Here is a 27,994-nt window from a genome sequence, read left to right as displayed (position 1 = left end):
GCTCGGCACAACATTGAGGGCCGAAGGGCCTGTTCTGTGCTGTACTGTTCTAATTGATGTGCACCTTACTTTTTCTGATTCACAGCAGGCAGACATCCCTGGGATCCACTGGATGTCAGGACTCTGATGAACACCAGTCAGTTGATGTCCCTCTGGACTCAGTTGGCCTATGGCAGAGTATGGAACATCAGTGAGGGATGTTCGCATGATTCATCGGATTGCAAGGCCAACTGAAGGAGCCCAATGCCTTCTGTCTGAGGAGGTCATGCTGTCTTTCTGAGGCAGCCAGGCCAACACTACAAGGGTGGTCGTCTCAGTGGACACATTAGTTGCAGGACTTCTTCCCTATACTGGTGGAGGCCGAGTCCTCCATGGTGCAGAGCATGAGCTCCATGGTGGAGAGTATGAACTCCATGGTGCAGACACTTGTGGGCATTCATGATTGCCAGTGCCAGAAGATGGTGGGGCTTTTGCACCTCACTCCAGGGGCCCTGGAGCACCCCTAGGGTGGAGGAGAGGCTGGTCTATAGCCCAGGACCTTCCATCCAGGAGGATGCGTGGCCCATCTGACCCTCAGTGTCCTTCTGACCTTCTGTGATCGTTCTAGCTCCAGCCTGGCACACCGAGGTGGGTGGCACTATCACACCACAGCACCCCGAAAGGAGCTGGGGCCTGACCCCTGAGGATGCTCGCCAAAGTCATCGCAGACAACAGGGCATGGCAGACAGAAGGCTACCTCCATCTCTGCTGTGAATCTTGGGCAGATATCAAGACGTAGTGGTAGATTTGGAAAGGTGAAGCAAGTTTAGTGAGCACTCGTGTTGTTAAGCAATTGTAGATGGTGAGCACTTATGTAAGGATTAAATCACTGTTGTCAATGCATTAAGCCTTGCTTTTTGTAACCTATTTGTGCCTTTCTGCTCTCATTAGATCTCTCCACGGACCCACTGTCTGAGCTCAATGGCCGCCTGCAGTACTCAACCCCTTTCCCCTCGGAGCATAGCACCCCCCTCACCTCCTCAGAAATAGCCCCAAGAATTGGCTTGCCCCCCTCCCCACCCAACGCTTACCTCTGAGAAGTGAGGTCTCCAGGTTCTCATTTATAAAAAGCTGTTGTAAACCTGCTGGCTTTATGTTGCAATGCTGTGGCTCAGATTATCGAGTGTCGGGCAGGTTAAAATGGAACTGCCGCAAATGATATAATAACGAATTCAAAGGAGTTTCTCCCCACCTTTCTCTGCGGGAACAGAATCCCGCAGTAGAACAGGACAGGGGACATTCAGTGCAGGAAATCTCACCACCATAAATCCCCAATTCTTGGCGCCCATAATATTTTGCCCCCCCCCCACTCCATTTCTACCACCTGCAAATGGAGACCCAAAATCCCGCCCATGGTCATGCTCATGTCTCTGAGTCAGAACGTTGTGGGTCAACATCCCACTCGAGAAACGTGTGAATGCAAAATCTAGGTTAACACTTCAGTGCAATACGAAGAGAGAGCTTCCCTGTTGGAGGTATGATCTTTTGGATGTGCTGTTGATCTGATCAGGTGTAAATCCCATCGCACTATTTTGAAAACAACAGGGGAGTCTGGACCATTATTTATTCTTCAATCACCATCACTAAAAACAGATTATATGTCATTTTCAAGAGGAAGGATAGACTTCAAGAGGACATAGGTAGGCTAACGCATGGCAGATGAAATTTAATGCAGCAAGTGCGAAGTGATATATTTTGATAGAAAGAATGAGAAGAAGCAAATTAAATAAAAGGTTCAATTCTAGAGTGGATGCAGAGATAGAGAGATCTGGAGGAGTTTGCTTCGAAATTGTTGAAAATGGCAGGATAGGTTGAGAAAGTGTTTTAAAATGGTAGGTGGGATCTTGGGCTTTATAAAGAGGCAGAGTGGATGAAGAAAATCTGTTTCCACTGGCAGAAGGGTTAAGAACCAACGCATGCCAATTTAAAGTGACTGGCCAGAGTTGAGGAAAACATGAGGAAGAGAATTTTTACATGGTAAATGATTAGGATTTGGACAGAGTTGTTCTTTCAGAGAGCATGGGCATGATGGGCCAAATGGACTCCTTTTGTGCTGTAACCCTTCTATGGTTTTATGACATTGCTGTTTGTGGGACCATGCTATGGTCAAATTAGTTGTCAAATTTTCCATATTGATTACATTCCAAAAGCATTTTGTTGCTTGTAAAGTGCCTTGGAATGCCCTGAAATGGTTGATGGTGTATATCAACGCAAGTCTTTATTTTTTTTCCATTGTTCACAGTCTGAAATTCAACCTGGAACCTTCTGATCTGTTTGACATTAGTACCACATAATGCAGGCTCATAGCCACTGTGATAATGGGGCAGATTTTGAATAATGATTTAAAATATCCCAGTACCCCTTGGCCCACTGCACCAGCAGTTTAGAATATCAACAAAAAGGCATTAATGCTATAATTATTTTCAATGCACTTAAACTGAAATATCATTTGTGAGATTAAACATGTTCGCTAACATATAGTCGTGAAATCCTTGAGTCTCTGTATTCAGTGTCCTGTTGAACAGTTTTCTGTTGATTGTTGCTATTGTCATGTGAGAGTACCTTTAAGAAATGGGTGCTTATAAATGGGTGCGTATATAAATGTCTGTAGTGAGAGTACCTTTAGAAATGGGTGTTTACTACTGCAGTGATGTCAGAGAGTGGGTGGAGCTGGGCTGTCTGTCAGCTTTTTACTTTCATTTTTAAGCAGGCTGCAGGGTGTGTTTCAGTTTCGTTTTCAGAGCTGGATAGCTGCAGTCACAGCCAGAAGGTGTATGAATCTCTCTTTGTAATCTAAAGACTGTAAATTGATCCTGGTGATTTAAAACCAATAACAGTAGTGACTTTAACCTGATGTGCTTCTGGTAAAAGGTGTTTTAAGTTGTATGGATGTTAAAAGGGAAGCTTAAAGGGTTACTTAGTGTTGTATTCTTTGGGGATTGTATTTTAATTGATGATTGCTAAGATGTTCACTGTATTTTTTAAAAAGGTTAACTTGAGTTCATAGAATAAACATTGTTTCGCTTCAAAAATAGGTTTCCATTTCTGCTGTACCACTCCTGCAGAGTGGGCCATGTGTTCCCCATACCACAAGCTATTAAAAGTTGTGGGTCAGGTGAACTCCATGTTACACTTTGGGGTTCTCTAAACCCTGGCCCATAACACTATATGTTACATTGCCCAGAATAAGATCACCCGACACAGAAAACACCAAAGAAAACATAGGCCACAAAACTCAGCTCTGTAGCACCCATAGTTTTGATGCTATTGGTGCTATTTTGGTACCAAAATGACACCCATGTCGCTTGCTCTCACGTCTGTGTGCACCAAACATCATTTTTGTGAGTGCAGGATGTTAAAGTGTGTGCCATAAGAATGTAGGGTAGTCAGATTGTGATATCAGTCAGCCTGTAATGCTGATTGGATGCAATACTGTTGTTTTCAATGTTGCCACTCTACTTAAATACACACAGGTAAACATGTGTTCAGGACACCAACAGTAAAATTTGATTTAAAGGGATCATAAACAACATGCATGTTAGTTGCTCTATACGTTCTATTTGCTCTGTTTAAGTTTGTGGAACTGTTGGCTGTTTTGAGGAATTGCTTATAGTTGGTGAAGTCTGCAGGGAGTGGTGCTGAATGTGAAGAAGTTGTTGCTGCAAGAGTTCTGGGACATACTACTTGCTCCCATTCTTGAAGCTTTAGTAGCTGCCTCCCCTTGGCTGCAGCATGAGAGGGAGATGAAGCAGAGGCAGTAATTAAGAGGTGGGTGGGAAGAAGTGAACAGTAGGAGAAAGCATCACAAATTTCTATTACCTCTTGGAAGTAGACCTTTAGCTTCACAGCAGGGCAAGAATGATGCTTCCAGTGGGTGTGAAGGTGACCGCAGTTCCGTCGGGATCCTTCCAGGCTCAAACAGGTGATAAATCCAACATCTTCAGCATGCTATCCTTTGTTGTATCAATGAGGTAACAGAGGTGCTTTATGTGAGGAAACATTATTTCATTGTGTTATAGTTGAGCAGAAGCATGCATGTGCTTTTGCTTGAACAGAGGGCTTCCCTAGTGTGCAGAGTGCCATCAATGGCACTCATAACATTGCCAATCCTGAAGTCTACTGCACTCAGTTCAGCACATCATGGTGACGAGTGCTCATTATCTGGGTGGCTGTCACATTGTATTCATTCTCTGCCAGTCTGCTGTGTAGCCCTGGCCCTAAGCCTACTGAGAAATATGGCCAAGTTACAAAAGACACTGTAGCCTGATGGGAAATGTGGCCAAGAAAAAAAGATATTGAAGAAATCACAGAGGCACTCTCTCTCTCTCTCAACTTTCTGGGAATGCCGTTTCTACAACAAGATGCAGGGCAGCAGGAAGCCCCTGGCCTCAATGGAGATAGTTATCCGCTCAAGAAACCACAGGAACAAGGTGGAAGAATAATTATCCAGGCAGACACAAGATCAGAGATAAATAAGTGTGAAGAATAGCAGGCCATAAAACATGAGCCGTTGCTATAGTTTGACCAAACATTAGAATTTACTTTGATCTGATTGAACAAATGGATCCTGTTTACTGAATCTGTGAAACACAACTTCAGCAACCAGAGGACCGCAAAACTGACATCATTAAACCTTTGAGAAGCTGGAAGAATTTGTGTAAACAAGCTGGGATTCAAAGCTTCATCAGCAAAAAACTTGGGAACAAGCATCGCTGAAGATTACTCCGAGTCAGTGGCTCGGTGATCAGTAAAGCAACCTTCAAGAAGAGCCTGGCCAGAAGTTCTGCTTAGTGTGATGTTTAAGTTTGATTCGTGAGTTGAGGAATCATGACACTTATTGAGTTAAAGTCTGTGTGTGATATTTATTGAATTAAGTCTTTGAGACGGTTTTGTTAAGGGTTAAGTATAAGTCTGTGACAATAATTAACTGCATAAGAGTCTGTGTGACATATTTGATCTGAATAAAGTAAAGTTGATTCAAGTATACCTTTGTAAGTAGTTTGTGGGACATGCCAGTTATGCCCCTCATCGAAGAGGGGCAACTGCTGTTCCATCAATCTTTCAGCCACCATGTCAAATCAGATGATGACTTTTGGGTGACCAGGGGTATTTGCACTACTTGGATTATCATTGACTCCTGCAGTCCAACCATATGTGGTCAACATGCCTACAAACGAGAGTCATTTGACCATATGAAACATCAATGAAAAAAAAATGAAATGAAATGAAAATCGCTTATTGTCACGAGTAGGCTTCAATGAAGTTACTGTGAAAAGCCCCTAGTCGCCACATTCCGGCGCCTGTCCGGCGGAATCCAATATTCCAGACAAAACTCAACTAATCATCCATGCATCCCTGTAGATTTGTCTTGCAGGTGTCTTTGCCAAGCATGTAGCTAATTGCCTACAAAGTGCGAACATGGCGAGTGTAAGGCTGCTGACTTTCACTGGGGGAGACTGAAGATGGCCTTGCAGGATACCTTCAAGCAGTTCTGGGCCTGAAAGATCTGGAACGAGAGTCTCCGTTGGCTGACGCTGAAATAGGCAACGGCGATTGGATGGAGAATCGGTCATGACGCCCAAATCGTGGCCGGTGCCGGGTTCATACCAAATCGCAATTCTCCGGTGCCTCGACAGTGGCGTCAATGCGTTCCACTCCGCATGTACAGTAAAGGCGTTCACATATCATCAGCGGTCCAGAACCATTATTCTCCAAGGCCTCCGCAATCCTCACTTGTGCTTTTAAAATCAGGAAACAGGCACAGTGGCTGATGAAAGAGAGAGACGAGGTAGGAGATGCAGAGACACAACCGTGGGTTGCTGTGGACCAGGGAGATCCCTCACAGGATCGGGGCAATACTCAGGAATGAACCGCAATTGCTGGGATTGCAAGGCAGCCATCTTGCTGTGCACCCCACTGATCACCCACTATGGCCGGTGATACTGCAGAGTGACCTTACCCCATCACCCACTGCACCCCAACCCCCACCCTTCACCCCATCCCCCACTCTCCAGACAATCATCCTTGCAATTACCTGCAGAGGGACTGTGTGACATATCTGCCAGATCATGGCGCACCTGGAACCGTGGGGGAATGGGAGAGGGCACCTGCTCCTGGTGGCTGTCAAGGTGACAGCCGCTCTGAACTTTTACACTACGGGGTCCTTCTAGGCATAGAGTCGGGACCTGTCTGGAATCTCACAGAGCTCGGTGCACAGGTTCATCTGCGCCGTCACGAAGGCCCTATATGCCCAGTCGGCACAATATATCAATTTCAATGTGGACCGAGCCCAACAGGATGCCCAGGTGGCAGGGTTCGCTGCCATCGCCGAGATGCCCGACTCCAGGGGGTAATCGACGGGATGCATGTCGCCCTATGAGCACCTGCGGATGACAGGCCGGTCTTCACAAAGCAAAACAGATTCCACTCAATGAACCTGCAGCTGCTGTATGACCATCAAATGCACAATTTCTGACTCCTGCCCACAGTAGCACTTTCCCCCATCCACCTGGGTAATCCTGCATGAGAGCTGGCCATTCCTTCACAGGGTCCTATAGAAACCCCGGGGGTGGCTTAGGTAGGAGGCGAGGTGTGGGGTTGTCACGGGAGCAGCGAGCCTGTCTGTACTGGGGTCCATGGCCCAAGACCCCATTGTCATAATATGCACCAGTATATCATGGTGCGGACGCACACTGATGGACACACACAGGGACCAATCAACATGCACAAACACCGCAGCCAATCACCAGTTAGAATACACACACTATAAAGGCAGAGGGCACCACGGTTCTCGTTCATTCTGGGTGCTGCCTCTCAGTGCAACAAGAACTCATCCAGCCCAGCACAGACTCACACCACGTGCTGAGAGAATCAACTGGTTCGGACAAGGCTTAGGTCTCTAGTTTAAGTTAGCATCATTTAGACCCACAGTCATCGTGTGTTAGTTAGTTAGAAGTTAGTTAATTAAATTGAGTTGAACCTTCATCAGTGTTGGAAGTGTCTGTTCATCTCTCAAGTCTACATTAGCCAACACTTCATCCACATCCCCCCATCAGCAACTCCCGCTCCCAGCGCCCCCTCTGCAGCCAATCCAGCCCATCCCTCACACCTATCTGACAGAGTATCGAGGCAGATTGTAACGTAAGGTGTCTGGGGTGGTGGGGTTGTGTGGGGGGAGGGGGGAATGTGGGGTAGGGGTGAAGGGGATTGTGAAGAGGGGTGGTGGTGGAGGGAGCTGTGGGGGTGGTGGTGGTGGAGAGGGAGTATGGAGGTGATGGCGAGGCGGGAGTGAGGGCATGGTGGCGATGGAGAGGGGGTGTGGGGGGATGGTGGCGATGGAGAGGGGGTGTGGGGGATGGTGGTGATGGAGAGGGGGTGTGGGGGGATGGATGGTGGTGATGGAGAGGCAGTGTAGGGGCGGCTGTGGTGATGGAGAGGGGGTGTAGGGGCAGCTGTGGTGATGGAGAGGGGGTGTGGGGGATGGATGGTGGTGATGTAGAGGCGGTGTGGGTGCGGCTGTGGTGATGGAGAGGGGGTGTGGGGGATGGTGGTGATGGAGAGGGGGTGTGGGGGGATGGTTGTGATGGAGAGGGGGTGTGGGGGCGGCTGTGGTGATGGAGAGGGGGTGTGGGGGATGGTGGTGATGGAGAGGGGGTGTGGGGGGTGGTGGTGATGGAGAGGGGGTGTGGGGGGATGGTGGTGATGGAGAGGGGGTGTGGGGGGATGGTTGTGATGGAGAGGGGGTGTGGGGGCGGCTGGGGTGATGGAGAGGGGGTGTGGGGGCTGCTGTGGTGATGGAGAGGGGATGTGGGGGCGGCTGTGGTGATGGAGAGGGGGTGTGGGGGCGGCTGTGGTGATGGAGAGGCGGTCTGGGGGCGGCTGTGGTGATGGAGAGGGGGTGTAGGGGCGGCTGTGGTGATGGAGAGGGGGTGTGGGGGATGGTGGTGATGGAGAGGGGGTGTGGGGGGATGGTTGTGATGGAGAGGGGGTGTGGGGGGATGGTTGTGATGGAGAGGGGGTGTGGGGGCGGCTGGGGTGATGGAGAGGGGGTGTGGGGGGATGGTGGTGATGGAGAGGGGATTCTGAGCGGCCTTTTTCTAGGGGTTGGAGGGAACACGCACATATTACAGTTCGATATATGCAATCCAGGGGGTCAGTAACAGGTGGCTTCAGTGGCCAGGGCACGCTGCCATGGTGTCGGTATGGGTACCAGCATTTAGTGCAGAGTCGGGGTTCAGCACCCTCTCCCAGCCTTAAAAAAACAATGCAGCACAGTGCTGCCTACTCATCCTGGCCACCCTGAGGAGGTCGTGCAGTTTTTTAAGGCAATGATGACCGTGGCTAGAAGTGTTGCCAACGGCGCCGAAAACCTCTGCCACCTGCATCCAGGCGTGTCGAACAGCGGTGGCTGGCAGCCTCCTTCCCACCCCCTGGGGTATAGGGTTGCCTGCCTCTCCTCCACAGCATCTTGCAGGATCTCCAGTTCAGCATCGGTGAAACAGGGTGCCGCTCTCATTGCTGCCATCTTGTTGGCTGCAATGAGTGCATGTGGGGAGTGATGTGTGTATTAGATGCTGCAGCTTGTAAGCCTCCTGAGTGTCAATCCCGAATCTGATGAATCTGGCACCCTTTCTCATTGGAATCAATCCTGTTCCACGTGGCACTGGTGCTAGCCCCTTAATGTTCCGTGAATTGGTCCAAGTGTGGCGTCAGTTTTGCTGTTGTAGAATCCACCAATCCTGCCCTGGCGTCAACATTTAGTCTCAGGAACAGAAAATCCGGCCCCGGGTTTTAGATTGCATTGTCTTGGCATGGGTGGTATGTGTCTGGGCTGGCTGGCTGACAGACAATAGTAAGACCAGTGGCAGTGGTAGAAACACAAATGCTGTCATCCTGAGTGAAGATAGCAGTTTTGTGCTCCGTGGTGCCATTGCCACTACATGGTCTCAGCAATCCCAGTAAACTCTCACAGCAAACTGCTAGACTGCTGTGAGCCACTGAAAGCACTGGCTTTGGATTTTCTTGATTTGGTACAGGGTCAAAGTATGATAGCCCTGCTTTACAACTTATGCTGGAGTTTGGATCAGGGATTCCCAATATGCGACACCGACAATTTTTATCAGCGTGGGAATGGTGGCGGCAGGCCAGGAGCCTGCATGCTGTTGCCTTGATGTTGCTGGCGTCAGTGGACATTTCTGACCAAAATCACCAGTTGAGGAATATTGGCCTGGCCATCCCCTTGCTCGTCTTCAAAATAATGCCTTTGGTCATTTTCATTCACCTGAGAGGTCAGGCAGGAAGAATCAACACCTCTCACTTTGTTGGAGGCAGGCGGGATTTGGTAGGTGATGCAATTCATTTCAGCAGAGAGCTCTCGTGAACCAGAGCAGAATCATCTGATGTTTTTACAAAAGTGAATGATAACAGTGTGTGGTGTAAAAAGATAAGGGATCATTAAATAATATGGTTACCAGGTTACCTCTGATAACTGGAAAGCTGTCAAGGGAAAGAACAACACTGTGAAAGTGGAAAAGTCTTCAGGTGCATTGGAATAGAAAATCCACTGGATAAAATGTTATTCTGAATTGTACATTATTGAAAGGTTGGTGCAGTTTTAAATCCAAAACTGACCATATGAAATGTCCCCATTACTTTCCTCCTTGCATTGAAGTTAAACTCAGACATCTGTTTGACCTTCACAAAGCTTTGGCAAATGTCTGAGCTTTTGGCTGTCGTCAAATGGATGGATTCTGCTCATTGGGTTTTTTTATGTAGGGGAACGTGAGCATGTTTTTCTGCAGATTTATGAACTACTGAAAAGGATGATGTTTTTTTAAGTGACTATTCAAGTTTGGAGAGCTATTCTTAAAAAAATTACTGAAAGCTCAGGCGAAGTCTGTCCATCATTGATCATGTGCTGCTGCCTCTGCAAAAGAGAGGGAAGTGTTTTAATGGGTATGGTGCAATGTGCTTGGGTGATGTGACTGCCACAGAGACACAGAGAGTGCATTGTTAGCCATACATTAACAAGTTGTGAAATGTGAGTGTGCAGCAGACAGAGGTGTTAAATATGCAAGGGTGAGGGAAGTTTAACAGAGATGGTGGATAGAGATTGTTGATAGATGACAGGTTGTGGTGAATGGAGCAGTGTGTGAAGCAGTTGTTTTATTTGTAAGGAAATAACATAAGAAGATGTATTCACTCACTTTGACTACTCATGTGAAGTCATTAAGCTTCTTGCACCACTGCACCCCGGCCTTTGTAGTAAGATTGCTAGTTTTGACTGTAATGCTATTTGCTCTCACTGTGTTAACATTCTCTCTCATTCTCTGTGGGTGCAATTCTCCGGAAAGAATTCTAAGTGTGGCAGTGAGCGGGAATGCCCACAAGCTTCCCGGCGCTCAGCCAGAGGCCGGCAAAGCCTCACTAATTGGTCCACTCAGCAAGGACCCTTGGGCTTATCGCTGCAAATGAATGCTCGCCAGCCAATTCGCCGGCACCGCACTTGCCAGTTGCCCCCCACCCCCCAACCTCTGCTAACAAATTGAGCAGCACTTGCACAGCCAACCCCAGCCAGCTTGCAATACTGCGCCTTGGAGACTGGCCCCAAGATTCGGGAATTCAGATTTGGGGAGGCCCCTAGTCACAGTGGAGGCTAGGATGGATGTCCTGTTCCCCCGAATGCTTTCTGGGACGAGGTGACAGTGCCTGTGAGCACTGAGTGTGACCAGGAGGACTGGCCTCCAGTGCCAGAAAAATGTGAACGACCTACATCGGGCAGCACGAGCGAGCCAACACCAACACCACCACCACCCCCCCCCCCCCCCCCCCCCCCGAGACCCTTCCATCCCCATGCCCGAGACCCTTCCATCCCCAAGCAAGCATCCACCACCCCAACTTTCCAGGCGACCCCCAAACCTCCATCTCCCTTCAACTTCCCCAACCCTTCCTTCACACCTCCTTCCCACCATTGTGAACCACGTGTATGACTAATAATGCACTCTGTCTTTCCTTGGGAAAAACCCTCTCGCAATTGCCGGGAATGGGCCAAGACGAGTGGTGGGGTGTCAGATATAAGAATCCTCACCATCTTCGAGGAGCGTGCCCTGGAGGTGTCTGGGGTGGCTGAGGATAGAGCGGTCACTAATGCGGATGCTGGCGGATGCTGCAGAGGTGAGGAACCACTGGGCCCCAGCCAAAGGACCTGTCAATTGTGAATTATTATTGCCTGACTGACTGACCCATTCCTCCCACTGACCACATGTCCATTCTCCCGCAGGTCCCCAGCCGACGGCACCATCACATCCCTAGTGTCAGCCTTCCAGGAAATTACCTCAGAGGAGAGTGCGGAGGAAGACACGGTGTAGGCATCACAGCTGTCATCCCCACCCTCCACCAGCGCAGATACATGCACCTCGGGGGGGAAATGTTAGTGGTCAGGTTTCTGGGGCACAATCTGGTGAGCACCACACAGCTGCTGATGTACATCAGGAACCCTCAGGCAAGACAGCAGTCAGAGGTCTGCTGGATCCCAGGACCGAGCTGGATCCCAGCCTGATGCTGATCCTGTGGAAGTGGTCATCCCAGAGCTGATGGAGACGTTAGGGAGACGTTCAGAGGCAGATGTCAACGACACTCCAGCAGGACCATAGCCATTTGGAGTCCAGAGGCTATGGGCGTGGGAGATGTTGCCGGCAATGCATGGCACCGAAGCCAACAATGCTAGGGTGGCACTGCAGTGGAGAGCCTGGTGCACAATGTCGGTACCATTAGTGAAGGTGTCCAACGCGTCGCCCAGTTGGTGACGGCCATGGCTGAGGGTCTCGGCAGAATGTTCAACTTGCTGGGGGATGTCATCCAGTACCAGGCTGATGATGAGGTTCTACGAGATATGTCCAGCTCTCAGATGGGAATGGGCGAGACGTGTGGAGCTTGTCCCAATCACAGGTGGGCAACGATGAGACGCTGCAGAGCATGTCCCAGTCACTGAGGAGCATTGCCGAGGGCGTCGACACGATGGTGTGCACCACGGGAACCGCAAGGGTTGGCAGAGCCAGATGATGCAGGGGCAGCTGGGGTTCAAACCAGCTGCCCGCCATCCCAAGGTGAATCCCAGGGCCCTATGGGCACTGCACAGGAGGAGGAGGCGCTGGGTGCCAATCCAGACCCGTCCCATGGAGTGACAATGGTGGCCATCAGCTCCCCGAGTTCCACCTCTCTGAGGAGGCCACGTCTCAAAGCCAGCACACGGGACAGGGCAGCACAGCTGTACATGTGCTGCTGACAAATAAGCCGAGGCCCTCTGGCCCCAGAAGATGCCTGTCAGGGGCATCGAAGACCACAGGACATGGTTAGTAGCTGGCTGCCCCACCTCTGATATGCATCCTGGGGACACACCGAGACGTAGTGGTAGAGCTAGAAAGGCAAAGCACATCGAGGATCACTGAGGGCGCCGGAGGAGGGGCGATGGGGATAAGTAGGGGGTAACGGAGGGCGGGGGGAGGGAGGCAGCACCATTGGGAGAGTGGGGAATAAACGCCCTTGTGCACAACTGGTATGATGTCTCTGTGCGATCGACCTCCAAACCCTTGGCTGATCTCTCCAGGCATCTCCCCTTCCTCATGGCACTTACCAACCATCCAGCCGTGGACATGTCCCATGAGCTGTGTCCCATCCCTTGGGTGTTTGGATGTTGGCTGCTACGTGTGTGGTGTTGGCTCCCGCAGTGTTCAAGCACAGAGTCAAGCAACAATATGTAATTGGGATGCTAGGCAGTGAGCTGCACATGTACATGGCCTGCCTAGCCACGGGAATCCATTTGGGTTGTGTGAAGTGGTCACTTAACCACGATTGCCAATTCCTGATTAGCAATAGCTTTCGGCCGCACGGCCAGAGGCTTTGGCAGTCGTTGGGAGTTATGGGTGGTCGGTGGGGCTGATGGGCAGGGGCAAGGGATGCCCCGTAATGGATACAAATGATCCAGGGGTTGGCATGGTGGTGCCGCGCACAGTTGCCTCCCGGTTGCTCCTCCAGCGCCTCCCCCCACCCTCCTGTGGCAGCCCACCCTTGCGGAGGTTCCCCCGCCGAGCACTGAGGCGGCAGGCCCAGCGCTCCGAGGCTCTTTGCCTGTGAGTAAAGATGGCTACTCACTTCCTCAGCTCCCCACAGAAGCCCTTCCGTCAGGTTCATGTTTTTCAAAAGGAGTGTTAATCGGCGCCAGCGTGACCACTTGCTGGGGAGGCCACTGAATAAAGGGAGGCCGTTGGATATCGGAGCACTCTCATTACTTGTGTGGAAATAGGGCTTAAGTGGTGATAATTGGTTTCTCACCATGCCAAGGCGAGATCCCGATTTCACTTACAGGAGCGGGTTGGTTGCAGTGCAAACTATTTGGCGGTTGGTGGAGTTCTCGTTTTCGGCCTCTCCCCCTATTCACCAACTTTGTTTTGCTCGAGCGAGAGTGCAACGAGGATGGAGAATCATGCTCTGTATCTCCTGAAGCAAGGGACCCAGTGTTGCATCAGGAAATCTTGGGGTACACTTTCTGGCCTCTTACACATTTTTCAAGGTTAGTCCTGCTTACAAACTTCTCTTTCACCACTCCCAGCCCATGCTGCAATCAAAATGCAGCTCCCTTTTAAGAGGTGCAGTCTGGCTCAAGTAGTGAAAGTTAACTTCAAATGGTACAAGCCTCACACAAACATGGGCCCCCATGCTGAAGCATGCATTGCACAACAACCTGTTCAGTGTTGGGCTACGTGACTCAATTGTTAGAATCAGCAGGCAGCATAATGTTTGTGTGCTATCTGTGTTACTTTGAATGGGCTTGGATTCACTGCATATCATGAACCCTGCACCAATTTTCAGGGGTTACCAAATTTTGTTCCATTTGTTACTACAATTTTTTAAAAAAATCATCCAGAGCTTTTCCTCATAAGTCCTAACACCTTTTGGATATTGATTACAAGAATGAATTTGGATACCACGTTAATGCCAAGGTTTTAGTTGACAGATTTTGTATAATGTATACAATGAACCACAACAATCTGTTGGCAAAGCGAGTTCCAGATTGTGTCAAAATTGCAACAGGCAAGGAACCCCTTTAAATTTTGTAGAATGGCATATTCTCTACATTTGGATTTGATTATAACATGGGTGAACACACTGTATACCTGAGTATACTTCTGAAAGGGTGTCACAGAACAGGATGAGGTGACGGGATATAGCAGAATGGCTGTCCACTGACTTTCTTCAACTCACCCAAAATCAGGCAAAAAGAGAGGAACATTTGCTCCATTGATTAGGGGGATTAAAAGCTCTTACCACAGTGTTCATCTGATATTCCATTTCATCCTTCTTCTTCTGTACTTCCTCCAGCTCTTCAGCAGAAATAATCGGAGAAAGACTTTGAGTTGTGTAAGTGGCTGACTTCAGCTAGAAACAAAGACATAAAGTAAAATCATATTGTAAGAAATAGAGTATCATCTTATGTTACACAGCAGGAGAGGCAGTAAATTATCCAAAACCAAGAGACTTCACTGATTAGATTTCCCTAAAGATTTGCAATTTTGGGCAGGATTCTCCATTTGTCGACGGCAAAATCGTGACTGGGTGGAGAATAGGTTCCGATGGCAAAAACGCGGCGGGCGCCGATTTGACGCTAAATCACGATTCTCCGTCATCTCGACAGCGGCGTCAATGCGGACCGGGCGCATGCACAGTAAACACCGTTTGCATATCATTAGCGGGTCTGATCCGGTATTCTCTGGGTTCTCCACGATTCCTCTCCTCCGATGCGCCGAGTTCCCGATGATACGGTTCACTTGTGCTTTAAAAATCGTGAAACCGGCATAGTGGCTGATGAAGGAGAGAGAGGAATTAGGACATAAAGAGCAGCGACTGCGGACTGCTGGGCCGGACACTGGCCGGGCTGGGTGGGTCCCTGCCAGGGCCTGGGGAGGGGGGGATGATGGGGGGAGCAGGACGAGCGGCTGGGGTGATCCCCCACGGGACTGGCGAGGTGCCCAGGCACGGACTATCTTGCTGCGCACCCAATGACCACCCACCTGTAGTGACCTGCATATCTGTATGCAGAAGTAACAGCTAGATAACCACTAGATGGCAGCACTAGAGATGGGTATAAAAGATAAACTCAAGGAAAGTTCCCGCCTCTTCATGTTTGGAGTGACTGGTGACCAAAGGTAGAGAAAGATGGCTTAGAGTGCAGGTGTTATTAATCATAGTTAATATATATTTAATTTTGTTAATTTAAACTCTAGTTTAGTTGCTGAAGAGAGAAAAAACTCACAGTTCAATTGTTATCGTTACTCAATAAACAGTATTTGCTTTAATTTTTTAAAATTTTTTTTTATAAATTTAGAGTACCCAATTATTTTTTCCAATTAAGGGGCAATTTAGAATGGCCAATCTACCTATCCTGCACATCTTTGGGTTGTGGGGGTGAAACCCACACAGACACGGGGAGAACGTGCAAACTCCTCACGGACAGTGACCCAGGGCCGGGATTCGAACCCGGGTCCTCAGCGCCGTAGGCAGCAATGCTAACCACTGTGCCACCGTGCTGCCCTGTATTTGCTTTAATTGAAGACTTTGTGTGTTAATGAACATCGAGTAAAGGACCATCTTGGAAAGAAGCAAATGAGTAATAAGGTATTACACAACATAATATAACACCACGTTGGCCCCTGGTTCGGCAGAGTGACAGTGGCCTATGGGTGCCCCCACCTCCGTGCACCCACCTCCGTGCACCCAACCCTTCGCCACACCTCCCCAAACCCAGCCGGCACCCACTGGCGGCCCACCCAGGGCAATGCCCAAGTAACATCTATGGAGGCCGCAGTACATACCCCTGGCTGGGGCAGTGCCAGCCAAAGTTACCCGTAGCATCAGGGACAAAGATCCCCGCAGTGCCGGCCACCGATGGTGATGGTGGGGAAAGAGGAGATGGACATGCGGGGCAGAACCCGTTGTGCCAAGCGGGGCCACCATGTAGCCCATTGGGACGAAAGGGAAAATGCTGGATAATCTCAGCAAGCCTGACAGCATCTGTGGGGAGAGAAAAGAGCTAACGTTTCGAGTCCGATGACTCTTTGTCAAAGCTTCGTCAGGCCCTCATGCACCAGGGACAGGTGGGGGAGAGTCCGAGGTGCTGTGGTGTTCTGGCACTTTCCCTGCAGGAGTTATCCGCACGAACACCATCACATCCTCCTCCCTCGGGGTGCCCGGTGGGCCCTGGGCTACTCCATGGAACCAGGGTGTGAACGGAGCTATCCCCTGAAGCTCCTCTGCCCCCTGATGCTGCCAGTCCTGGAGGCCCGCTCTGGTCTCGACCAGGGTCTGTACGCTTGTGACCATGGAGCACAGAGGGTGAACCATCTCCATCTGGGATTATACCACATCACTCATTGACTGTGCCACCACCTTCTGGGCTTGTGTCACATCAGCCAGTGACTACACCATCTCCCTCTGTGACTGGATTACCTCCCTCTGTGTCTGCGCCACGTCAGCCAGCACCTGGGCAATGCCGCTAACGTTCTCAGCCATGGCCTGTTGTGACTGGCCACGCTCAGAAGCGCTACTGCAATGTCCAGGTGGCTCTGGCACATGGTTGCCTGTGAGACAGCAATCCTGTCCTGAGCCTCGGCCAGCGCCTGCACAAAATTCCCCCAGGCTTTGGACATGCTGATTCACAGCCAAGACCGTCGCCGCCAATGCCTCCACCGCGGATGCCAACCGAGCGGTGTTGGGTTTGGTGGCATGCAGGTGCTGGATGCCAGCCGACAATCCTTCATGTAGTCCCGGGCTCTGTGACTGTATCTCCAGTATAGATGGGACTTTCTGTTCCAGAAGCCTGAGTCGTCTGGAAGGCAGCTGGATCCTGAGATCAGCCTGCCCTTTGACTGTCGTCCCCCTTGGGCAGCGCCGGCCCTAGGGTTGCTGGCGCCCCGGGCAAGCTGAACTTCGGTGCCCTTCGGCGGGGGGGCTCCGTTCACCGGGGGGGGGGGGGGGGGGGGGGGGCCGGAGTGACCTGGTACATGATCGGGACCCACCGATCGGCGGGCCGGTCTCTCTGTCGGTAGGCCTCCTTTCTTCCACCGGCAAGCCTGGATCCATCCGCCATGTTTGTGCGGGGCGGCCTGGGGGAGGGCGGCCACCGCGCATGCGCTGGTTGGCACCGGCCCAACTGCGCATGCGCGGGACCAGAGTCTTTTACGTGGCGCCGGGTCTCTGACGCCGGTCACGCATTCCTTGATGGCGCCCCCTAGCACATGGCGCCCCGGGCGACTGCCCGAGTTGCCGGTACCTTGAGCCGGCCCTGCCCTTGGGTATTCTTACCTCCACCTGCTGTACCGGGTCAACTGTGTGATGAGGACCAGACAGTGTCCCAGAAGCCTTTTTACTAACATGCCCAACCGAGGTGAGTGTCTCTGGGATGGTGGAGGGTGTTGAAGACAGTTGTGATGCATAATTAGTGTCTAACTCCGACCCGAGCTCCGGGGTCTCCTGAGTCTCAGGCGGAGGGTGCCGTTCGAGCTGCTCTCCTCGTCAATGCTTCGCTCACGAGGGGGTGCAGCTGTGGCACTGGCTTGGGGCGGAGGGTGGCAGGTGGGCTCACCCCATCTACAGGAGGCCATACAGCACACAAGATAAGACGCATGATTAGACCGCAGGTCGTGTTTGGTGATGTTGGGCGTGGTGGGGGTGGTATGGGGGTGAGGGTGATGTGGGGGTGAGGGTGGTGTTGGGGTGAGGGTGGTGTGGGGGTGAGGGTAGTGTGGGGGTGAGGGTGGTGTGGGGGTGATAGTGGTGTGGGGGTGATAGCGATGTGGGGGTGAGGGTGGTGTGGGAGTGAGGGTGGTATGGGGGTGAGGGTGGTGGGGGTGATAGTGGTGTGGGGGTGATAGTGGTGTGGGGGTGAGGGTGGTGTGGAGGTGAGGGTGGTGCGGTGGTGAGGGTGGTGTGGGGGTGAGGGTGGTGTGGGAGTGAGGGTGGTGTGGGAGTGAGGGTGGTGTAGGAGTGAGGGTGGTATGGGGGTGAGGGTGGTGTGGGGGTGATAGTGGTGTGGGGGTGATAGTGGCCTCTGCTCAGCCATGGTGAGGGGTCACATGTGCGGCGGCCCCCCTTCTGCTTTCCCCCACTCCCGCGAGATGTGCACAGCCTTCTCCTGGAGGGCGGGGGGGATGGGGGGTGGGACACAGAAGATGACAGTGTTAGATAGTCCGACTCATGCAGCCCAGGGGTGGGCAGTTGGTGGCCTCAGTAACCAGGGCACCCAGCGTTGGCGGCTGGTATGGGTGCTGGCTTGTGGGGCAGGGTGGGGGTTCGGCCGCCTTCGGGTTTGGTGGGGGATGTAGGGCAATGGGTGTATGGGACATGAAATGAAAATTGTTTATTGTCACAAGTGGGCTTCAAATAAAGTTACTGTGAAAAGCCACATTCCGGCACTTGTTCGGGGAGGCTGATACGGGAATTGAGCCATGCTGCTGGCCTGCCTTGGTCTGCTTTAAAAGCCAGTTATTTAGCCCTGTGCTGAACCAGCCCCTATATGGGTTAGTGCCGGGGCACAGTGCTGCATACTCACCCTGGCCACCCTGAAAAGTGGGCAGAAATTCATCAAGTTGTATTGCCGGTAGGGTATAGAAAGGAGGTGTTGCGAGTTGCACATGAGGTACCAGTGGGAGGTCATTTGGGAATAAGGAAAACTCAAGCTGAAATCCAAAAACATTTTTATTGGCTTCGACTACATAAAGATGTAGTTAGATTTTGTCAATCATGTCACACATGTCAAGTGATAGGGAAACCTCAAGCGGTGATAAAACCAGCGCCCTTAATACCCATTCCAGCATTTGAGGAACCTTTTACAAGGGTCCTAATTGATTGCGTAGGACCACTTCCTAAAGTGAAAAGTGGGAATCAGTATCTTTTGACTATAATGGATGTGTCTACTCCATTTCCAGAGGCCATTCCAGTACATATTATTACAGCTAAAAAGATTGTGGAGGAGTTACTTAAAATCTTTATGAGATATGGACTACCCACAGAAATACAATTGGATCAAGGATCAAATTTTACCTCAAGGTTATTCAAAGAAGTTTGGATATCTTAGGAATAAAACTATTTAAATCAACTGCGTACCATCCAGAATTGCAGGGAGCATTAGAAAGATGGCATCAGACATTAAAGACAATGTTGAGGACTTATTGCCACAATTATACAGAGAATTGGGACAAAGGAATTCCATTCGTACTGTTTGCAACTAGGGATGCACCTAATGAGTCACCCAAATTTAGTCCTTTTGAACTAATTTTTGGTCATGAGGTAAGAGGACCACTTAAATTGATTAAGGAAAAATTGGTGAGTGAGATATATGCTGAAAAGGTACTTTGAAAGGGAAGGAGAGAAGAAGGAGGTTTTAATGATTCTAACTCAAAGTGACAAACCAAATCCAGATGACTGTGAATTTCACAGACCTCAAATTAAATTGGAAAGTGAGAATGTTCTTAAAAATTGGGATAAATTGGTGAGTTACCTTCCAGAGGAAAAACGGACTGACCTGAAAGAGTTATTGATATCACATGGGCAGGTTTGTAGAGATAAATTGGGAAGTACTAAAATGGCTATACATGATGTAGATGTGGGAAATGGTTTTCCAATCATACAACATCCATATAGACTTAACCCTTTAAAATTGGCAAAAGTTAACAAAGGGATTGAGAGTATGCTTAAAAATGGCATAATTGAAGTGGGTTGCAGCCAATGGAGCTCACCCATAGTGATGGCACCTAAACCAGACGCTACCCAACGGTTGTGTGGACTATAGAAAGGTTAATGCAGTTACAAGAACGGACTCTTATCCTATCCCACATTTGGAGGATTGCATTGAGAAAGTGGGACAATCAGCTTTTATTTCCAAACTGGATTTACTTCAAGGTTACTGGCAGGTACCTTTATCTGAAAGGGCGAAGGAGACTTCAGCTTTTGTGACTCCAGATGGTATATACCAATTCAAAGTTATGCCATTTGGCATTAAAAACGCCCCAGCCACATTTCAACGGTTAACTAACACAGTCGTTTCAGGATTACCCAATTGTTCGGTATACATTGACGATCTGGTAATTTTCCGCCAGTCATAGAAAGAACATTTAAAACATCTGATGGAGTTATTCGATCAACTTCAGGAGGCGGGTTTGGTGATAAACCTAGCGAGAAGTGAATTTGGAAATGCCCAAGTCACTTTCCTTTGCCATACAATTGGACAGGGTCGAATGGTCACACGGGATGTGAAACCAACAGTTATTGAGGAGTTTCCAATACCCTCGACACAAAGGGAAATAATGCGATTTCTTGGCATGAGCGGATTTGATCAAATATTTGAGCAAACGTTTTGTAGCATGGTTGCTCCACTGATGGACTTGCTGAAGAAACGTCGAAAATTTCAGTGTACAGCGGACTTTCAACAGGCACTTGACTGCCTGAAAGCTGTGATAACCAATGCTCCTATATTTGAGAATTATAAGGGACTCTGTGATCAGATTGAACTAAAGTATCTGACTTTAAAGAGAAATGCCAAGAGGTAGAGAAATGGATGGATCATGCAGATACCTTCTTGATCAAAGAGACTGTCAATCAAGAGGGATTCCAGTTGGAGGAAGAAGAAAAAAATAAGAAATGGACTATATTATTATACCTGTCAGTGTGTGTTTTTTTTTAAACAAAAATGTATATTTCCTGTGTGCATTTCTTAAAGGATAGTGAAAGGGTGAAAAATGAAATCACCTTGAAGTTGATGGTTTATTTTTTTCTTGGGGGAGGTGTCATGTGAGAGAACCTTTAAGAAATGGGTGTTTATAAATGGATGTGTATATATCTGTAGTGAGAGTACCTTTAAGAAATGGGTGTTTATTACTGCAGTGATGTCAGAGAGTGGGTGGAGCTGGGCTGTCAGTCAGCATTTTACTTTCGCTTTAGGCTTTTTGCTGCAGGGTGGGTTTGGTTTCATTTTAGTTTTGGAGAAGCTGCAATCACAGCAGGATGTGTGTGAATCTCTGCAAGCTTATGAATGTCCATTTGCTGATTTCAATGTGGTAACTTTTCTCATTTGTGAAGGTAAACCTGAGGTCTTTCTGTTAAAGGTTTTGTTTTTAAGTCTTATGGATGTTAAAAGGAAAGCTTAAAGGATTACTTAGTGTTGTAGTCTTTGGGGGGTTGTATTTGAATTGATGGTTGCTAAGATGTTCACTGTATGTTTTAAAAAGGTGAACTTGAGTTCATAGAATAAACATTGTTTTACTTTAAAAAATACTTTTCCATTTCTTTTCCACACCTGTAGAGAGGGCCGTGTGCTCCCCATACCACAATCTATTAAAAGTCGTGGGTCAGGTGAACTCCGTGATGCACTTTGGGGTTCTCTGAACCCTGGCCCATAACACGTCACAGAGGCCCTTTATGCCCAGGAGGAGCAAATCATCGATTTCAATGTTGACCGAGCCCACCAGGATGCCCGGGCAGCGGGGTTTGCCGCCATCGCCGGGATGCCCTGGGTCCACGGGGTGATAAAAATGATCGAAATAACAGGCCACTCTACACCAACCAAAAGGAGTACCACTCAATGAATGTACAGCTGGTCTGTGACCATCAGCTGCGCATCGTGCACCTCTGCACCCAATACCCGGGCAGTGTACACGATTCCTTCATCCTGGCACACTCTGTGATTCCTGACATGTTTGAGGGGACCCCTCCCCGGCTGAGGGTTGGCCCCTGGGTGACAGGGGTTACCCGCTGCGGTCGTGGCTGATGACGCCTATCCAGAGGCCACAGAGTGATGCAGAGACCCGCTACAATGATGCACATACAGTGACCAGGGGTGTGATCAAGCGGTGCTTCGGCGTCCTGAGATGCTGTTCAGGTGCTTGGACCGCTCTGGAGGAGCCCTCCAGTATGAGACTCAGACGGTCGCCCCCATCGTGGCGGCCTACTGCATCCTCCACAACTTCGCACAGCAGAGGGATGATGTGCTGAAGGAGGAGGATCAGGAGAAAGGGCAGGCCTCGTCCGTCAAGGAGGATGCGGGACATGGGGCCCAGTCAGGCATGGGAGGCTGCACGACGCTCTGATCGCTTCCAGGTTCACCGACTAGGAAGGGGGAGCACAATCCTCCCACAGGGCCTGCACCGGTCCCTCCCATCCACCGCCCCTGCCAGCCGGACCAGCCCATCCCCACACCGATCAGACAGAGCACCGGAACAGGTTGCAACAGTGGTAGCAGGTGTTTATTGTGAACATATATATACAGTCTGTACCCCAGCCCCTATAATTAAACTGTACCCAGCACCCGTGCCAACTTAACTGGTGTCTAACTTTCTGCCCTTACTGGCCCGTAACACTACATCTCGGTGGTTCCCCAGACGGTACAGCAGTAGTGGAGGCCTGGATCGGCTCGGCCATTACTCGGGTGTCCCGGGTAGCGTGGTACCGCCTTGTTTTGCCCGCTCCCACCAGATGCACCAGAGACAGGAGGGGGGAGTCCGAGGTGCTGCGGTGTTCCGGCACCTCCCCTGCGAGAGTCACCAGCACGGACCCCATCACGTCTGCTCGGGCACGGTGAGGGGCCCAGGTCTGGTGACCCCCCTCGGGTCTTCTTCCGCTCCCAACAGTTGTGCGTGGCCTTCTCCAGCGGGGGTGGGGATGGACTGGAAACACATACAATGAAACTGCTAGACGGACCGATGTATGCAGCCCAGGGGTTGGCTAGACGGTGGCCTCAGTGGCTAGGGCACCCGGCCATGGCGGATGGTGTGGATGCTGGCATGTGGGGCAGGGTGGAGGTTTGGTCCTCCCCCGGAGAGGGGGGACTGGGCTACCAGGTGTGGGGGGGGGGGGCGGGGGGGGGGGGGGGGGGGGGGGGGGGGGGGGGGGTTTAGTGCCAGGGGCACAGAGCAGCCTACTTACTCTGGCTGCCCTGAGGCGGTCGTGGAGTTTCTTCCGTCACTGCATGCCAGGCCGGGCGACGTTGCCCATGGTACTGACTGCCTCTGCCATCTGCGCCCAGGCACGGCGATAGGCGGTACCTGGCAGCCTTCCTCCCGTACAGGGGAATAGGGTTATCCACCTCTCCTCAACGGCGTTCAGGAGGGTGTCCAGCGCAGCATCCCTGAACCGCAGCGTTGCTCTCCTTCCATCTATCTTGTTGGCTGGGACGGTGTGTGGGGGGACAGATCGTTTAAGTGTGGCTGCAGAGTGTGAGCCTCGTGACTGCCAATCATGGATCTGACGAATCCGTCACCGTTGTTCCTGGAATTGACTGTGTTCACGCGCCACCACTAGTCCATTAGAAATTGATGGATCGGTCCAGGCGTTGCACCAATGTTTTTGGCGTAAAATTCCACACATGCTCCTCTAACGTCAACACTTAGTCTCAGAAATGGTGAATCAGGGCAGCACGGTGGCCTAGTGGTTAGCACAACCGCCTCATGGCGCTGAGGTCCCAGGTTCGATCCCGGCTCTTGGTCCGTGTGGAGTTTGCACATTCTCCCCGTGTCTGCGTGGGTTTCGCCCCCACAACCCAAAAATGTGCAGAGTAGGTGGATTGGCCACGCTAAATTGCCCCTTAATTGGAAAAAATAATTGGGTAATCTAAATTAAAAAAAAAAAAGAAATGGTGAATCCAGCCCTTAAGTCTCAGAAACGGAGAATATCATCATATGTTGCTACATATCCACTCTGGTTCCTTTATATGTCTAACCAAATCTTTTGGTTGTACTATTCACAAAGCCATCAGAATGGTCAAGTTTCATGAAGGCAAGCAAAGGAAGTACAGTTTATCATCATTTTTAGTTTGATTGTGAAGTAATTTCATAAGCAGAACTATGTTTCCGGCTCGATTCCGGCTTGGGTCACTGTCTGTGCGGAGTCTGCACATCCTCCCCGTGTGTGCGTGGGTTTCCTCCGGGTGCTCCGGTTTCCTCCCACAGTCCAAAGATGTGCGGGTTAGGTGGATTGGCCATGATAAATTGCCCTTAGTATCCAAAATTGCCCTTAGTGTTGGATGGGGTTACTTTATTTTTAAAATTTAGAATACCCAATTATTTTTCCAATTAAGGGGCAATTTAGCATGACCAATCCACCTAACCTGCACATCTTTGGGTTGTGGGGGTGTAACCCACGCAAACACGGGGAGAATGTGCAAACTCCACACGGACAGTGACCCAGGGCCGGGATTCGAACCCAGGTCCTCAGCGCCGTAGGCAACAATGCTAACCACTGTGCCACCGTGCTGCCCTGGATGGGGTTACTGGGTAATGGGGATAGGGTGGAGGTGTTGACCTTGGATAGGGGGTAGGATGCTCTTTCCAAGAGCCGGTGCAGACTCGATGGGCCGAATGGCCTCCTTCTGCACTGTAAATTCTATGTAATCTATGTAATCTATGTCCTGCCCTCCCACCTGCTACCCAAACAGGCTACCTTCTTTTAGGCATTGTGCTAAATGTCACAGGATATCTATCATAGCCTACAGCAGGACATGGTTCGTGTTGCCATTAACACAAGTACAAGAAAATTAAAGTTTTTTTTCAAGTTTAATGTCCAGCTGCTGCAGCAGTTCATCTCCTTTAATAAGTGCCCATTTAAACACTATCTTTACTTCTCTCTATAATGCAGCACAAAACCCAGGCTATATTCCACCTCATGGCATAATTCACTGTTGTAATAACTTCAGTCTTGCTCAGTAATCAGGTTGCAAACTCCAATCAAACGTATTCATCACGTGATCTCTTGCTCCAACTACCCCTGGTTAAACAACACACTTTCTGTACACTGATGTCACACAATAATTGTAAAGCGGGAAGACTTTTCAGTACCTGATTGGAATGATTCTTGATCGTCAATGAAACCACTCTTTTTCCCCATCTTGAATATTTTTTCAACGAGTAAAGAAGAAAGTTTAAAGAATACTTATTCAAGAACCCTTTTCTAATGCTGTACTGGACTCACAATGTTTAAACCTGCTCACCAACTAGTGACATGAACAGTCAAGAAGACGTCTTCAGTCACACCTATTAATGCATGGTTTTCGCTGCATTATAAAACAGCATTCATGTGTGATCTGGTAGTCTGCTTTCAGGGTTGACGTTTGAGGGGAAAATAAGGAAGACAGGAGAGAGAAAGAGCAGCTGTGACAAGCAGATTATGCTGTTAATACGGCCACATACATAGGCAGGTCTTCTCCCTCAACTTCACCGAGGAACAATGTATGAGAGACCTTCACAAGAAGCTGTCACCTTGCTGTTACCTTTTGCAGCTACACCTCAAGCTTCAATTTAGGGTGTGGTACATACTGCCTGTGGTTGTCAGATCACCATTACTGTGCAGACAATCAATAGTACAAGCAGCACTAGTTCATGTGTGATTCATGTTAATGAAGAGGCAGCACAAACATTATTGCTCTCTGGGGAAACACTAACAGGTGTATGCAATGCATGCTCACTCGCTGTGAGCACATTATCCAGAGCGATTGAATTTCTGGGGCTTGGAAGGGCCTTTCTTGTTAATTTGCTTCTTCCCCCTCCTTTTATTTTTGCTGTTATCATTTTGATTCATGGATGCTTAATGGACATATGGAAGTTGAGCAGGGGAAATGAGAAACTCAAAAGTTACAACATAGCTTTTGAACTGCAGAACTCAGACTTTTCAATGCCCAAGAGATCAGTGGGACTCAGTTCAATTGGTTGGCTGGTGGCCAATGAATTGACCATATTCTACCCGGTAACAGGTAGTGATGCGGTCCTGCCTGAGATGATTTTCAAAGAGCCAGGGGAAATTCAGTTGGAGACCTGGATGCTGAGAGACAAGGACCTGCTCGCTCCCTCCCTCATGTTTTCTCCAGAAAAGCTGGAAAGTTGCTGTATTTCTGTAACCGCAGAGACCTGAATGAATCTACAGTGAAAACCATTACAGACTAGAAAGTGGAAATCTCAAACTAAAAGCCTAAATTAAAAGAAGATGTGCTATAAACAACTATCTGAAACAAAGACTCTTGTCTTTTACTTTTATTTATTATGTTACCCCCCTCTTCTTCCCTCTGTGGTTGTCTGTGTTGTGTGTGTGTGTGTGTATATAGAGAGTGGGATGAGTTTAAATGGGAATTGGATAATAGGTAACCTATTGATTTGCTGAATATTTTATTAAATTACTGTTATTAATAAACTTAACTGTATTTACATTTACAAACCTAGTGACTGTAGTTATTGGGCAGCTAAGGACCAAAGACTTTGGGTGTTTTTCTAAGAAATATTTATCAATTCAATTGTGTTTTGACTGCAGGTCAAATGAGGCCGGACTTGACCACCTACTGGCCCAGGCGGTTGGAACATAATTTGGGGGTCGGATCTGTGATCTTTGGAATGGTAGACGGTGAAATTTGAGTTACAGTATAAAGTAAAAAGAGACCCCAGGTTTGTAGGAATATAACAGAATGGCTCTGGAAGCTGCAACATTTCTCTTCAGGTGGATGACTTGTCTTTGGTTTACTTAAAAGGCTTTCAGAAAGACAAGCTAATTGAATTGACAGGTGAATTAAGAATAGAGGTGCCAGCTAAAGCTAGGTAGGCAGATATATACAATATATTGGTTGAATACTTGGATCTGCTAGAAAAAGAATGTGGCATCAGAGTCATTTTCTGGTGGGATAATTGAGCTGGAGAGAGAATGCGGTTGCAGATCGAGCATGAGAGGGAAGTAAAAGAAATGGAAATTGAAAGGAGGAGGTTGGAATTAGAGAGAAAGGAAAAAGCAAAACAGATAGAGTTCCAGATTAAGGCACTGGAAATGAAAAGAGAGCTGCCAGGAGCTAGAGGGGAGCTTAATCTGAGAACAAAAACCAGCGGTTATGTTTCAATGTATACAGGTGCTCCAAAACATTGAAGTGAAGGAAGTAAAAACCTCTTTAGGGCATTGAGAGACTAGCAACCCAAATGGAGTGGCCAAAAGAAAGATGGACATTACGCATGCAAATTGACGGGGTGGGCACAGGAAGTTTATGCTTCCCTGTCAGAGGAGTTGTCTAAGAATTATGACAAGGTAAAAAAGGCTATTCTGGTTGCATATGAATTGGATGTTGACGCGTATGGGCAAAATCTTTTAAACTTAAGGAGACAGTTGGGGCAGACGTGTGCCGAATCTGAAAGAGTTAAGCAGAACAATTTTATTAGATGGGTAAGAGCATTGGGAGTTGAAACTACCTATAGGACTCTGAGAGGGATCATTCTCTGAGAAGAATTTAAGAATTTCCTACATTCTGTGATCCCTACGTCCTGTGATAAGAACCCTTGTTGAAGACCAACGGGTGACGACTGCCCGACAAGTAACAATCAAGGCTGACGATTATCAGCTAATTCATTAATGTAAACCTTTGCTCCATCACCACCCATAATTTTGAAAAAGACAGGAAGTGGGAGAGTGAAAGGAAGGCAGGTAGCCAGGGTAAGGAATGGAATACTGGGAATGCTCCGAGATCTCCTCCTCAAACCAGAAAGGGACATACTGAGAGTGAAGGTGAAACTTGAAAGCCTAGGTGTTGCAAATGTAATAAGATGGGATACGTTTGTTCAGCATGTTGGAAGTTGCGAGGAAAGCCCATGGGACTTGTTGCATTTCATAAGGAGAATTCTGAAAAGGGAATAAAAGTGGAGATACTACAGGGCAGACTGTAGCTCGAACTGGACTTGGGACACCTACGCATTGTGTACGCATTGTGTAAGTCCCCTCGGCCGCAGAAAAATATTTTTCACTGTACTTCAGTACATGTGACAATAAATCAAATCAAATCAAATCAAATGAGGTAAACACTGCTGTGGGAGCAGGTACGATGAATGAGGTAAATGAGGGGTATGCAGGGTTTTTGTCTAAGTGGAAGATAGCCCCATTTTCCTCAACTGAGGTA

General features: G+C 49.1%; 1 protein-coding gene across 2 annotated transcripts in view; it reads right to left on the bottom strand.

The window, feature by feature from the left end:
• Positions 1-27,994, bottom strand: part of LOC119958485 — a 705,387-nt gene that overhangs the window by 103,776 nt on the left and 573,617 nt on the right. For both annotated transcript variants that reach the window (XM_038787045.1, XM_038787049.1), the window contains one exon: positions 14,362-14,472. In XM_038787045.1, the coding sequence (XP_038642973.1) occupies positions 14,362-14,472 (111 nt within the window). The remainder of the gene's footprint in view (positions 1-14,361; positions 14,473-27,994) is intronic.

The sequence above is a fragment of the Scyliorhinus canicula genome, chromosome 2, assembly GCF_902713615.1.
Source record: "Scyliorhinus canicula chromosome 2, sScyCan1.1, whole genome shotgun sequence".
In the NCBI taxonomy this organism is placed as follows: domain Eukaryota; kingdom Metazoa; phylum Chordata; class Chondrichthyes; order Carcharhiniformes; family Scyliorhinidae; genus Scyliorhinus; species Scyliorhinus canicula.
This window is presented reverse-complemented; position numbering and strand designations above follow the sequence as displayed.